We start from the raw sequence: 13,463 nt of genomic DNA, 5'->3' as shown, positions 1-13,463 counted from the left end.
TATCAGAGAATGAAGCCAGACAGAAACAACTATATGTGAAGTCAGCCCACCTTTCAACATGAGCCGGTAATTTCCCCTTTGCCCTTAAGCTAGTTTGTGATTTTTTGGATTACTTCCAACTGAGTTTCCTGGATGACCCCAGGCTAACATACACTTCACTACTTACTGCCATAATGAAAAATTACTAATGATGGAAGTGTGTCAATTTTATGTGTATTGGTGAGGATGAAAGGTTGAGAACCACATTTAAGGGATAGTGTATTTTACAGAAAATAAAATAGAATTAGTGATGTAAGTTTGCAATAGCACATATACCAAAGCAAATAAAATCTGCCATTATTATCTCTTAAGAGAATAAAATTCAGTTAGGCATGTCATGCAAGCAGAAAATCTAATCATTAACAACTACAATTCAATTTTTATACTCTTTGTTCTTTAAATTAGAGGTTTACCTTTAAAAAATTAATTTTAAGATTAAGTGGATCTTCTGAATGGTTAAAATAATTTTATCTTAATGCTTTCAGCGTAAGAATAAACATTTACATTCATTATAATACTATTCACGACTGCGCAGAACTCAATTAAAAAAAAAAAAATGAAAAAACAGAACTCAATTTAAAACAGGTCATTTTAGGGACTTCCCTGGCAGTCCAGTGGTTAAGACTCCGCGCTTCCATTGCAGGGGACATGGGTTTGATCCCTGGCTGGGGAACTAAGATCCCTCATGCCGTGTGGGCGGCAAAACAAAACAAGACAAAAAAACAGGTCATTTTAGAGACCAAGAGTTTAATAGAGGGTTTTTTAAGTGTTTTAGCTAAAAAGCCTGCAGAAAGGCTTCATTTTACTTATTAGGCAACCTTACAAACAGAGTTACAAGGTTGGGTAAATAAAGCCAAGTCCTTGAGTGCTATAAAGGTAATTTTATGCATACCTGAGAGTTCAGTCAGTTTTTCAGCTCTTTTACTCTTTGTTACAATTATTCCAATCTCAAAATAAAAAAAAAAAAAGATTATTAATTTAACAAATTATTTCTTCTTGATAAGAATGTACGTAACTAAAATAAATGACTAATTACAAAAGGAATAAGTAACATGAGAAACTTCTGATATAAACTGAGCTATGTGTTCACTGTACATTAACTTCTAGAGTTATCTTGCTTTTCATTGCTAAGTGTCCCAGAAACTTGTACACGATCTGAATCACTTAATCACCAATAGAATATATGTACAATGTTTTAAAAAAATAAATTATATTTGGCAATAATATCAGGATGCTAATTCTGAATTATATCACTTATCCACGTACCTGACTAATAGGATTTTGATCAAAATATTCCTCTACGAAGTATTCCAACAACTGTTTAAAGAAAACAAAAAGGAAATACTAGATAAGGGCAAAACAACAACCACAGAAAACAGGTTTTGTGCAATCTTTTTTTTTTAAATTATTTGTTTTTGGCTGCGTTGGGTCTTCATTGCTGCATGTGGGCTTTCTCTAGTTGCGGCGAGCAGGGGCTATTCTTCGTTGCGGTGCACAGGCTTCTCATTGCGGTGGCTTCTCTTGTTGCAGAGCACAGGCTCTAGGCATGTGGGCTTCAGTAGTTATGGCACGCGGGCTTCAGTAGTTGTGGCTCGCAGGCTCTAGAGCGTGGCTTCAGTAGTTGTGGCGCACAGGTTTCGTTGCTCCACAGCATGTGGGATCTTCCTGGACCAGGGACTGAACCCATGTCCCCTGCATTGGCAGGCGGATTCTTAACCACTGCACCACCAGGGAAGTCCTTGTGAAATCTACTTATCAAGCATTGTTTCTAATGATTTTTAAGTTTATAGATTTTCAAAAAATGCTCAGAAGTAAAAATATTAAATAAATAAAAAATAATAAATTTTGAAATATTAAATAAATAAAAATTAAAATATTAAATAAACTTGAATTTGAAATGGTAAGTGATGAGATAGGTTTGAGCTAAGCCTTAAAAGATGGAACCATTTGGACATATGAGACAGAAACAATCTAAACAAGGAAAAGATCCAATAAAGACAAACAGGAGAATAAGCAAAATTGAGGATGGGTTTTAATAAATTAGGAATAATCTGAATGTGTTTATAAGCTGAGGAGATTGATTCAAGTAAGTCAAAGGAGAATGAAGATTCAATAAAGAAAAGGGATAACTGACAAAGCAAGATCCTAACATGGAGTGGAATTAAGGGCATAAATAATTAGCTATTTTGGTATACCATTTCCGTAAATGATCCGGTAGCACTTCTACTTAGCTATAGTTTGTATTAGCTCAAAAAAAAAAAAAAAGATTGCTTCCTTTAAAACCGTTTCTTTTATAGAATTCAGCATCCTTCCTCACATGTAGTACAAATTAGAATAATTTTAGTATACCTTTAAAGTACATGTCAGTCTATTTGGCTTTAAATCCTGGTCTTCCATTGTTCTTGATCCATCTACTACCACATAAAGATGGCGCATCTACCAAAAAAAAACCCCAAAAACAAAACACACAAATAAGAACAATTTTCAAATACATTTTTGATCAAGAAGTAAAAATGTCATTTAGTATTCATATATTCTACACATATATTTTTAATATATTCCTTTAAAAAGTTTGTTTTACTGTTGTTTATTCTATTAAGCCAGAATGTTTCTCTAACTCAAACTAGTCCTGTACCAGAAAAGGAAAAAAGAATAACATACCATTCCAAGTCGAACTTGTCCATGGTGCTCAAATACCCTGTTAAAATCATGCAAACATTTTAATGGAATACCATCTACTACCTGAAAAATCATTACAACTTTTCAACTAACCTGCATTTTTTTAGTGAAATAAATTATTAACTTATGGATGCATATAATTATGGGCATTTTGGACAGTCCCTGAAGATCAATTTCCCTGCTGAGGCACTAGGTTGCAGGCTCCTTCCCCCTATTTAGAAGGCTACAAGTCAGTTTCCCTGAAACACAGCTCAAATGAAGTACCAAGGAGTGGCCGTAAGTGGACAGAAACGCTTAAAGGAATATATTTTACCTTTTGTAACACACACAAAGTTTACCTACCTTTTTCTCTTTGCTTTGAAGAGAATGTCTTCTATTGTAGCTTTAAGTGATCCTGATTCATCTTCTTTAAGAATCTCCCTGTAAGCAATAATTACTTGTTTGAAAAGATAAGCTAAAATTTTATTAACCCAAGAGAAATGAAAACATATGTCCACACAAAGATTGGCACCTGAATGTTCACAGCTGCATTATTCATAACAGCCAAAAATTATAAACAATCTAAATGTCCATCAAATGGTGAAAGGATGAATAAAAACATGGCATAAACATATTAACAGAATACTATTCAGCAATAAAAAGGAATGAATTACTGATACATGCAACAACATGGATGAACTTGAAAACAGTATGTTCAGTTAAAGAAGTCAGACACAACTGACCACATATTATATGATTACATTTACATGAAATGTCCAGAAAGGGCAAATCTAGAGAAACAGAAAGCACACAGTAGTTGCCTAGGACTGGAGGTGGGAATGGAATTAATTGTAAATGGACATGAGGGATATTACTGGGGTGGTAAAAATGTTCTAAAACTGATTTATGTTGATGATTGCACAATCTAGTAAATTTTCTAAAAATCATTGAATTATACATAAGAAACAGGTGAATGTTAACATGTGTAAAATATACTTCAATAAAGTTGTAAAAACAAACCAAAAAAAACAAAACCCAAAACAACGTCTAAAAGGGAAGGGAAAGTAATAATGCCCTACTTACCATGTTCTTTCATAGCCTCCTTCCCATCGCTTAGTTCTTTCAGGCTCTTCATCCATTTTTTTCTTACTGTATTGTATTACTCAATATTCTGTTAAAAAAAAACATTAGATTGTGAATTGATTAAAGATGTTTGTCACCAAATGCATACAATTAAATTTGAAAAGTAAAGAGAGGGAAGTAAACATACAAAGTAAAAAAAAAAACTCAGAATGCAAAATCATCTTATTCTTTGCAATTTATTCAATAATTGTAGCTGAATGAAAAATACTTTAAAATCCTCATGGAACTCTTTTCCCATCCCCAAGAACGAATATGAATAATTATGCACAAATTTGGCACCACCAGAAATAAGCATCTCTTTACAACTTAAAAAAAAACAAAAATGTATTAAAGATGTGTCATAGGCCAGAACCATAGAATTATGGGAACTGGGTACAGGTATAGATGAAACATGAGCCACAACTGCTGCTTATTATAGCTGAGTGATGAATACATGGTGATTCACTGTACTATCTTTCCACCTTTGTGTTTGTGTGAATTTTCTCATAATCAAGTTTTTAAATGAAACTTATTATTATTCATAAATGATAAATGCTTATGGCTCACAATTTTAAAAAAAATACAATATTAAACCTACACTATAACCCCAACTATTAAAAGAAAAAGGAAATATTTAGTAATTCAATAAATAGGACAAATGGTTTTGATGGGATATTACAATTAAGGATGATTGGTTTTTTGCTTCTCTATTCTTTTCTGCATTTTCATATTTTCAATATGAACATGTATTTCTTTAATAATCAGGGATACCCCATCTTGATTTTGAGCTCAATTAATTTATTTTAAATTTTATTTAATTATTTAATAATTTCATTATTATTTAAATAATTTTAGTAAGCATTTGGAAAGGAACTTTATACATTAGCTCAGGCTGTCTCAAGTGGGAGGTTATATAGAAACTCTGTACTTTTCTTTTTTTGCAACTTTTCTGTAAATCTAAAATCATTTCAAAGTTAAAAATTTAAAACATTTGCATTTTGTTTTGTCTGGATTTCACATGTTATTTTAGAAAAAAGATCATAGGATCTGAAAAAAAAAATAATAATAATAATCAGGGAAAAATTTGGTGTTGGGAGGACTCTATTAACCATAACCAAGTAATAAACACCCCCATCACATCCACACCTCCAACCTCCCCAATGGAATCTCCCTCCCCATTCTACATTCTCACTTTCAACTTCCTTCTACCATAAATGAAAGATCAAAGGAATCCCAAGTGCCAAGACATTAAGGACAAAACAAATCCCATCATTGGCAGGGGCAAAGATTAATTTTTGTGATGAGGACGATAACCAAGACCTCAACCTCATTTATTTCATTTTCCCTATAGAAAAATATACTTAAAATCTAAATATATATAGATTTTTATAAATGGACTTCTGGAATTAAAACCTATTGACAAGTTGAAGACTGCTTTTATGGCATCACCGCTTTCTCTGGCACCTGCTACAATCAGATATTATTTGCTAAAGTTCTGTGTGTCTCAGTGAATTAAGAAGCCACTCCCTGGCACTGGAAGAGATTCATTTGTTTCAGGAGATCAGGTGATCCACTTTAGTATCCTGAAATAACAAGAAGTGCCTTAATTCTGACATCAGTGCTATTTCAACACACCATGTTGGTGCCTTGTAGGTTTAATGATGAGTGTAGTAACACAGCATACAGTGACTAAATTGGACATTTTGATCTTCCGTGGAGGTGTTTTTGTATTTATCATGAATGTCAAAAATCAAAAGCTTAAATTCTTAAAGACGTGGCTACTGCCATCCATCACATCAATATTTAAACTGTATTTTATTTTATTACTTTTAATTCTCTGAAAGTTCAGAAACAAAGTGAGAACTGTATGAGCAGAAACTGCAAGCAGGACCACCTCTGGCTCACTGCATACAAGGACTTCTTAATTCGAACTGTCTGCAATGGGAAATTACAGGGATACGACAGAGGTATTAAGATCCCCACAACTGCAGATGTTCAAAGGGAAGTTGGATGTTTACAATGCATGCAGTTAATAGAGAAGGGATTTATGCAGCCTGGAGGAAAATATACTTGGTAAACTCTTAGGTCAATATCTCCAACTGCCTATGACTGCCCAATATTCCATCTTCTTACAAATATCGCTGGGAATCCAACCCCAGGAAAGCCACTTCCCCCTGGGGAAGCCTGGTGGTATGATTCCTTCACATGAGCTCAGAGAGCTACCTGTAAACAAATGAGATCTGCACCCCACATCGCAATTTATGAAGCTTTCCCTCACACCTAACCCTGCCAAGCGCTGTGCGACAGGCAAGGGTGATAACTGTCCTGCTTTTCAGGTGTGGAACTCAAGGCTCTGAGGCTGGTAACTCTATTGAGGCCACACAGCTGGAGGCTGGTGACGAGCTAGAACCCAGGACCACAAGTCCCCAAACTCGTGCCCTGCCTTAGGGCAGGAGAGCCGCTCTCCAGACTGCTGCCCCAGACGCTTCTATGCAGCTCCCTAGACGGAAGTTGCCCTCCGCCCCCTCCCACACATCCTCATTCCCTACGAGGCGGTTCTGGGCCCTGCAACCCCCGCTTCCAGCCGCGAAGGCCCCTCCCGCTGCCACACTTCCCAGGCCTCGAATCCCCGCCTCGGCTCCGGGCAAACCTCTACCACGGCCTCACCGGTCCTGCTGAGGGCCGCTCTGCCGGAAGCTCTTCACAATTTGCTCTGAGGGCGCCGCCGAAGTCCTTCCGCCACGCGCGGTGGCGACGCGCAAACGTTCCGGCTGCTGGGAGCGGTGGTGGCCGGAGCGTGGCGCTCGCAGGCCGGAGCAACCGTGTTGCTGACTTTGCGGGGAGGGACGTCCTGCTTCCTTCCAGCTCTTCGCAAAGAGGCGGGAAGAGTGGTGGCCATTCGCTCTTGGAAAGTTGGAGGCCCGGTAGCCGTCCATCCGGGATCTGAGACTTGATTTTATTCTTTACAAAAGGTTGGCATGAAGGACTCTGACCACATCAGCAGACTCAGCGGAGCCAGCTTGCCGTGCAGCGGTTTTCCTGGACTGCTCCGCTGCTCCTGCTAAATGACACAAATATTTATTGAGCACCTATTTTGGGCCTGGTACAGTTCTAAGCACTGAGGAAATAGAAATGAAAAACTGACAAAAATCCTTGCCCTCATGACAATTATGAAGAAAAACATACTGTATCAAATGGTGATTGTGCCATAGAGAAAAATTAAGCATGGAAGGGGGAAAGTGTTGCGGTTTAAAATAGGTGGTCAGGGGACTTCCCTGGTGGTCCGGTGGTTAAGACTTCCACTGCAGGGTTCACAGGTTCGATCCCTGGTGGGGGAAATAAGATCCCGCATGCCAAGAAGACAGTCGAACCATGATCAGAATGAGGGAGGGAGTTAACCGTGCTGATACTTAGGGAAAGATTTCTCCAGGGAAAGGCAGCTGCAAGTACAAAGGCCCCTGGGGTGGAAGCACATTGGTGTGTTTGAGGGACGGCATGGGCAAGCAGGGGATGAGTGGTGGCAACTGAATCATAAGTGCGGGTCTCGAAGCACTGTCAGATGGCAGTGCAGCTAGTGAAAAACGGCTGGATTCTCAATCTTGTCAATAGACTGGATGTTTGTTATGAAAAAAGAATCAATGACTCCAAAGGTTGTTGCTGAGCAGCTGAAAGGCTGGAGTTGCAATTACTGAGAGGGTGGGGGGTTGGTAAGATCAGTTCAATTTTGAACAAGTTGTTTGAGATATCTGCTAATACACACAAAATTACTAGCATTTCCCATATCTGAGAAATTGAGAGGCAAGGCACCCCAAAGCCTCAGGAAAGGATTATACCCAGGAAAAGGAGAAAGGAACTGCCGGAACCTTTTTGCTTCCCCATCACCGCACGCTTCCCCTCTGTTGCCTATATTGTGTTGTTGGTACTAAAATCTTTCCATGTATTCTTCCCCCTCAAAAACATAAACAGAAGCCATCCTGCACAGCAGTGGAAAGAACAGACGTGAATTAAAAATCAGGCTCTGCCACACTAGCTGGGTGACCTGAAGCAAGTCACAACCCAAGTCTGATCTATAAGATGGGATTATTTCCACCTACCCTACAGGGCTTGCACATCACATCTTGGCAACTCCATAACCAGCTCCTTTTATTTCTCCCCAGAAGACAAGGTCTCATTGTTTAGTTCTGATGTTGTCTTTAAAAGGTGAGGAGGGGAAATTAGCATTGCTGATTCCCAGTGCCAGTTGGCTTCCATCTTTGCCTCCCCTACATCTTTGACTCCTTTACAGGACTCACACACAAACTCCACCCTTTTTCCTTTTATTTCCTTCCTAGTATCCCCTTCCTCCCTCCCTTCCTTCCACAAACCCCCCACTTTTCTTTCCTTCTGTTCTGATTAGCCATTCTGTTCCAAGACAGGATTCACACCTATAGAACAAACAGTTACAACCCCAAGCCCCAAGTTTCTCATTTATGTTTACTATCCACCTGTCTGGGAAGACTTTGTGGAAAAACAGGAAAAGGACAGAGGACTCTCCAAAGAATTTAAAGCATATTTGTAGACAGGAGGCCGAATCATTCAAGCTTTTCCCAACTGTAAAGTTTACTCTCCTCTGAATATATCTGTCTCAGATCTTGAATCAAGTAGGAATGGTATAAGGCAAAACAAAACAAAAAAGCATAAATCCATGGTAATCTTTTGCCATTATTATGACCGACACAATATTTTAATTGCTTACAAAGTGGTAGAATAAAGAAATGATATAACCTAGTCAAACGTTTCAATTTGTAAAACTAAGCAACAACTATAAAGAATGGAACAGTCTGTTCTCTGCCCATGGGTGGCTGGACACAATCCAGAGAGTTAGGAAATTCACAAACAGCTCAGCCGGTGGAATCAAGCTGAAATTCAAAGTGTAAACTTCAAAGACTGGGAGAGATGAGCTTGCCTATTGCAATACCTTTAGATGGAACCTCAATCATTCGAGACTCATTAAAACCCTCCAGAGTTGCTTATAAGAGTACCTGATAATCTTTAACTTGATATGTAAACTCTATACTATCTTTTAAAGCATTTGTTCATTATCTATGAATTACCACAATGCCAAACATAAGGCAATTATCTGCCTAAAACTAAAAAGAATTTACACCGTAAAGCTGTACCCAGCACACACCAAGCATATGGGATTGGGATGATACATGTACTTTTAAAACCCAGTTTGCTTTTAAAAACTTGTTTTCACCATTTGACTTTGGAAAGTAGGTATAACTGGCCATACTTATTTATTTATTAATTTATTTGGCTGCATTGGGTCTTCGTTGCTGAATGCAGGCTTTCTCTAGTCGCAGCAAGCGGGGGCTACTCTTCCTTGTGGTGCGTGGGCTTCTCACTGCAGTGGCTTCTCTTGTCACGGAGCACAGGCTCTAGGTGCACGGGCTTCAGTAGTTGCGGCACTTGGACTCAGTAGTTGTGGCTCGCAGACTCTAGAGCGCAGGCTCAGTAGTTGTGGCGCACGGGCTTAGTTGCTCCACAGCATGTGGGATCTTCCTGGACCAAGGATCAAATCCATGTCCCCTGCATTGGCAGGCGGATTCTTAACCACTGCACCACCACGGAAATCCCGAACCACACGCTTTTTCAACAAAATCTTTGGAACAATGGTTAATAGCAGAAAGCAGAATGCAAACATAACCACAGAAGGTCAGAGATGGAAGAGACCTCTTAAATCTAATCTAAACCTCTATTTTCCAGACTAGAAAACTGCCTGAGTGGTTTTTCAAAGTTATGTCCCGATGGTTAATGCCAACCCCCCCAGGGGAATTCCCTGGCAGTTCAGTGGCTAGGACTCCACGCTTCCATTGCAGGGGGCACGGGTTCAATCCCTGGTCAGGAAACTAAGATCCCACAAGCCGCATGGCACAGACAAAAAAAGAAAAAAAAAAGCCACCTCCCCCCACACAAAAGAACCACCCTGATTCTGGCTCAGAGATCAAATGTGTGTAAGTACATTTGAAAAATGATTTTTTTAACTTTCAAGGTTCAATTTTATGGCACAATTTTACAGCGCAAACTCATGCTATTTGACTTTCTGCATTTAGCTGAATGGTTTTGTTCAGTCACAACACTGGCAAACTTGCCTTCATAAACTAAGTGTGCTGACTTCAGTTTAAATTTTAAGACATATAAAAATCAATTGAGGGCTTCCCTGGTGGCGCAGTGGTTGAGAATCCGCCTGCCAATGCAGGGGACACGGGTTCGAGCCCTGGTCTGGGAAGATCCCACGTGCTGCGGAGCAACTAGGCCCGTGAGCCACAACTACTGAGCCTGCGCGTCTGGAGCCTGTGCTCCGCAACAAGAGAGGCCGCGATAGTGAGAGGCCCGTGCACCGCTATGAAGAGGGGCCCCCGCTTGCCGCAACTAGAGAAAGCCCTCGCACAGAAACGAAGACCCAACACAGCCATAAATAAATAAATAAATAAATAAAAATTAAAAAAAAAAAATCAATTGAGGGCTTCCCTGGTGGCGCAGTGGTTAAGAATCTGCCTGCCAATGCAGGGGACACGGGTTCAAGCCCTGGTCTGGGAAGATCCCACATGCCGCGGAGCGACTAAGCCCGTGCGCCACAACTACTGAGCCTGCGCTCCGCAACGGGAGCGGCCGCAATGGTGAGAGGCCCGCGCACCGCGATGTAGGGCGGCCCCCGCTCGCCGCAACTGGAGAAAGCCCTCGCACAGAAACGAAGACCCAACACAGCCAAAAATAAATATAAATAAATTAAAAAAAAAAAAGACATATACCTTTCAAAAAAAAATTAAGTTGCTCGATAGAGTCCTTACCATTTGGTATGAATTCAAAAGATATGAAAAACATAAACTATTTATTACCTTTTGTAGTATGAGCAGCACATAGAAAATTAAGAATTTCTTCAACTTGAAGAACTGTATCAGTGTTATAATGGAAACCTTATTTTTATCTTTGGAAAATGATTCAGACTTACATATTAAGAACAATATACTTAAATGAGAGTTCCAAACTGAGGGGATAATCACAATCCACTTGGTTAGCTATATATCCAGTATTATCAGCTAATTCTACTTTACCAGAAAAAAACTGAATTAAAAAAAATGCTGAGATTTAAGGGCACCATTTGAAATAATTTGGTGTTTTATGATATTGGATTCCATTTCCAGACAAATCAGCCTTCTGTTAGCCAAAGGATTTAGGAAGCTACCAACCAGCACAGCACCCAAAATAGTTTAAAACAGTAACAGATACAACTTCTGAGTGTAGTTTTCCATAGCTTAATATTAACAGCACTAATGACATCAAAAAGGTACATTATAGAAAGGAAACACCAGTTTTAATAATTATAAAATATGTACAAAACTTGAAAATTCCCGTAAGATACAATTCAAGTCACAATTGAATTATAAATGTAATTGGATACTTTGATATAATGGAAAAGGCTAGTTGGTTTAAAAAAAGCATGTAAACCATAAAAGATAAAAAGCATTTAAAAATACACAACAAAATTCTAACCAGTAGGTTTAAACTTTGATTTTTAAAAAGTAAACATATATTTACAATCTTCAAATTTCACACATTTGTTACTTTTACATGATCTTTATTACCAGGATAACATGAAATAAAAAGCTCTTAAGCATTTATACACAGAAAAAAATCAATAGGGAGGCTGGTAGGACTCAGTATCCGTAGTAGCTAAAATAGGAAAAGGCCAGGGACTTTATCAATGGAGTCATAAAACAGACTTAACCAAAACTGCAAGCTAGGCAACAAGCAGTTTCACTTCAGAGACTTTATTGCAGGGCCCCAGTTTCCTTATCTGAAAATAAATGATTATAAGTAACAGTTATCTGAAGGGAGAATTCTGGGAGAATTAAACTATCCCCTACAAGACCCAATGAGCGTACTTAGGTATTAAGACCTGATTGCCTAGGGTGTGAAAGTTCACAGCACAGTGTACTCCAGGACCTTCCTTAGAGGTTTAAAAACCTCAAACAAAAGTTCTTAATACAAGAACCAATGTTTAAAGCATAAAATCCTTACTTGGAGTGTTCAGCCCAGTTGATTATCAAAAGCTATTTATAAAATGCTTCAATACTGATGATATTAAAACTACCAAAACTCTGTAATGATCACAAAGATTTGGCCTCCCAGGTTAGAGTCCAAAGTCATTTTGACTCCTGATAACATTGCAGAGATGTCAGTCAGATACTTCTTAACCTAACAATGTGGCATCCGCTATCTATGTTTTCCGTCGATCATAATCTCCAACCATCTTCTTAATGTGTGACAATTTGCTCTTCAACTGCTTGCAATAATTCTTCTTACTTTTGTAATCTGCAGACTAAAAAAGGGGGGGAAAAAAAAGGGGGGAGGGAAGAAAAAAGAATCGCGTAAATTGAACAAACTAAAAACGAGTTATGTTTTAGCTGCTGGGAAGGCAGAGGTGAACAACAACAAAAGGGGAGCGTTAGTCATATAGAATTGCAGGGAGTGTTAAACGAAGTGACATGCATAAGGCACCTGGCAGTTATCTCTAACCACATGAGCAGCTGATTCTCTTTTCTCAATCATATCTTCTAACCTGAGTTTTACAAAGGATACACTCATTTCTAATGATTTGTAAAGTCACCAAGAAAATTTATCGGCCTTTTTTTGCTAAAACATGATTTAAAAAAAAAAAAAATCAGTAAAACAAGAAACTGGGTGATATGGATTTACTTAGAATAAAGAAACAGGGTAAATGGGGAGTGAGACAGGAAATTTTACTATGTACGTTTTTAAACTCTTGAATTTAAATTCATGATGTTCTGGGAATTCCCTGGTGGTCCAGCGGTTAAGACTCGGCACTTTCACTGCCGTGGGCCCGGGTTTGATCCCTGGTCTGGGAACTAAGATCCCACAAGTCGTGCAGCACAGCCAAAAAAAAATTAATGACTTTTGGAATTTTAAAAATTAATATAAAGTCTTTTAAAAACCCAAAATGTTTTAAGGCAATAAAGACTGATGATGCTGGGAAATTCCCTGGCAGTCCAATGGGTGGTTGGGACTCTGTGCTTTTATTGCTGAGGGCCCGGGTTCGATCCCTTGCTGGGGAAGTAAGATCCCACAAGCCGCGCTGTGTGGCCAAAGGAGAAAAACAAAAAGAAGACTGATGATGCCAAGTGTTGGCAAGGATATGGAGCAATAGGAATCCACACTGCTTGTTAGGAATGTAAAGTGGCACAAACCAGGGATGCTGTTGACAGTCCCTACCCAAGGCAGGATCCCCACTTGCTCAATGACCTTGCAATTTCATGACTATGTATATACCTAGCAAATGTGTGCCTGTGTGCATACACACTTAAAAACGAACCACTGCTTCATGCCACCATCTGAATGATTCTCACAAACAATACTGAGCAAAAGAAATCACACACAAATTACATACTGTATGATTCCATTTATATAAAGTTCAAAATAGGCAATACTAATACATGATGTTAGAACTTAGGATGGTGGTTACCTCTGGGTTGAGTGTAAAAATTGGATGAGCATACAAGGGGTACTACGAAATGTATTTCTTTATTGGGATGCCAGGTACAAAGGTGTGTGGTTGCTCTGTGAAAATTTACCAAGTTGTA

At 38.8% G+C, this 13,463-nt stretch overlaps 3 protein-coding genes across 13 annotated transcripts in view; 1 reads left to right on the top strand and 2 right to left on the bottom strand.

Moving 5' to 3' along the window:
* LOC309619137 (general transcription factor IIH subunit 2) overlaps positions 1 to 8,413 on the bottom strand; it is a 33,918-nt gene extending 25,505 nt beyond the window's left edge. For 3 of the 5 annotated variants that reach the window (XM_082374016.1, XM_082374018.1, XM_082374017.1), the window contains exons 1-7: positions 6,487 to 8,413; positions 3,781 to 3,868; positions 3,061 to 3,138; positions 2,701 to 2,737; positions 2,389 to 2,475; positions 1,306 to 1,356; positions 932 to 986 (exon numbers count right to left, since the gene is read on the bottom strand). In XM_082374016.1, coding sequence (XP_082230142.1) covers positions 932 to 986; positions 1,306 to 1,356; positions 2,389 to 2,475; positions 2,701 to 2,737; positions 3,061 to 3,138; positions 3,781 to 3,836 — 364 coding nt within the window. In that variant the 5' untranslated portion in view covers positions 3,837 to 3,868; positions 6,487 to 8,413. Of the gene's footprint in view, positions 1 to 931; positions 987 to 1,305; positions 1,357 to 2,388; positions 2,476 to 2,700; positions 2,738 to 3,060; positions 3,139 to 3,780; positions 3,869 to 6,042; positions 6,467 to 6,486 lie in introns of those variants that run through there. The other 2 variants (XM_082374014.1, XM_082374015.1) reach the window with 2 other exon arrangements.
* LOC309619161 (survival motor neuron protein) overlaps positions 1 to 13,463 on the top strand; it is a 261,837-nt gene that overhangs the window by 109,977 nt on the left and 138,397 nt on the right. The gene's annotated exons all lie outside the window — the stretch shown is intronic.
* Positions 8,508 to 13,463, bottom strand: part of OCLN (occludin) — a 48,013-nt gene continuing 43,057 nt past the window's right edge. For all 7 annotated transcript variants that reach the window (XM_082373883.1, XM_082373885.1, XM_082373884.1 and 4 more), the window contains one exon: positions 8,508 to 12,184. In XM_082373883.1, the coding sequence (XP_082230009.1) occupies positions 12,083 to 12,184 (102 nt within the window). In that variant the 3' untranslated portion in view covers positions 8,508 to 12,082. The remainder of the gene's footprint in view (positions 12,185 to 13,463) is intronic.

Source organism: Balaenoptera borealis, assembly GCF_965194805.1.
Source record: "Balaenoptera borealis genome assembly, chromosome: 2".
In the NCBI taxonomy this organism is placed as follows: Eukaryota; Metazoa; Chordata; class Mammalia; order Artiodactyla; family Balaenopteridae; genus Balaenoptera; species Balaenoptera borealis.
This window is presented reverse-complemented; position numbering and strand designations above follow the sequence as displayed.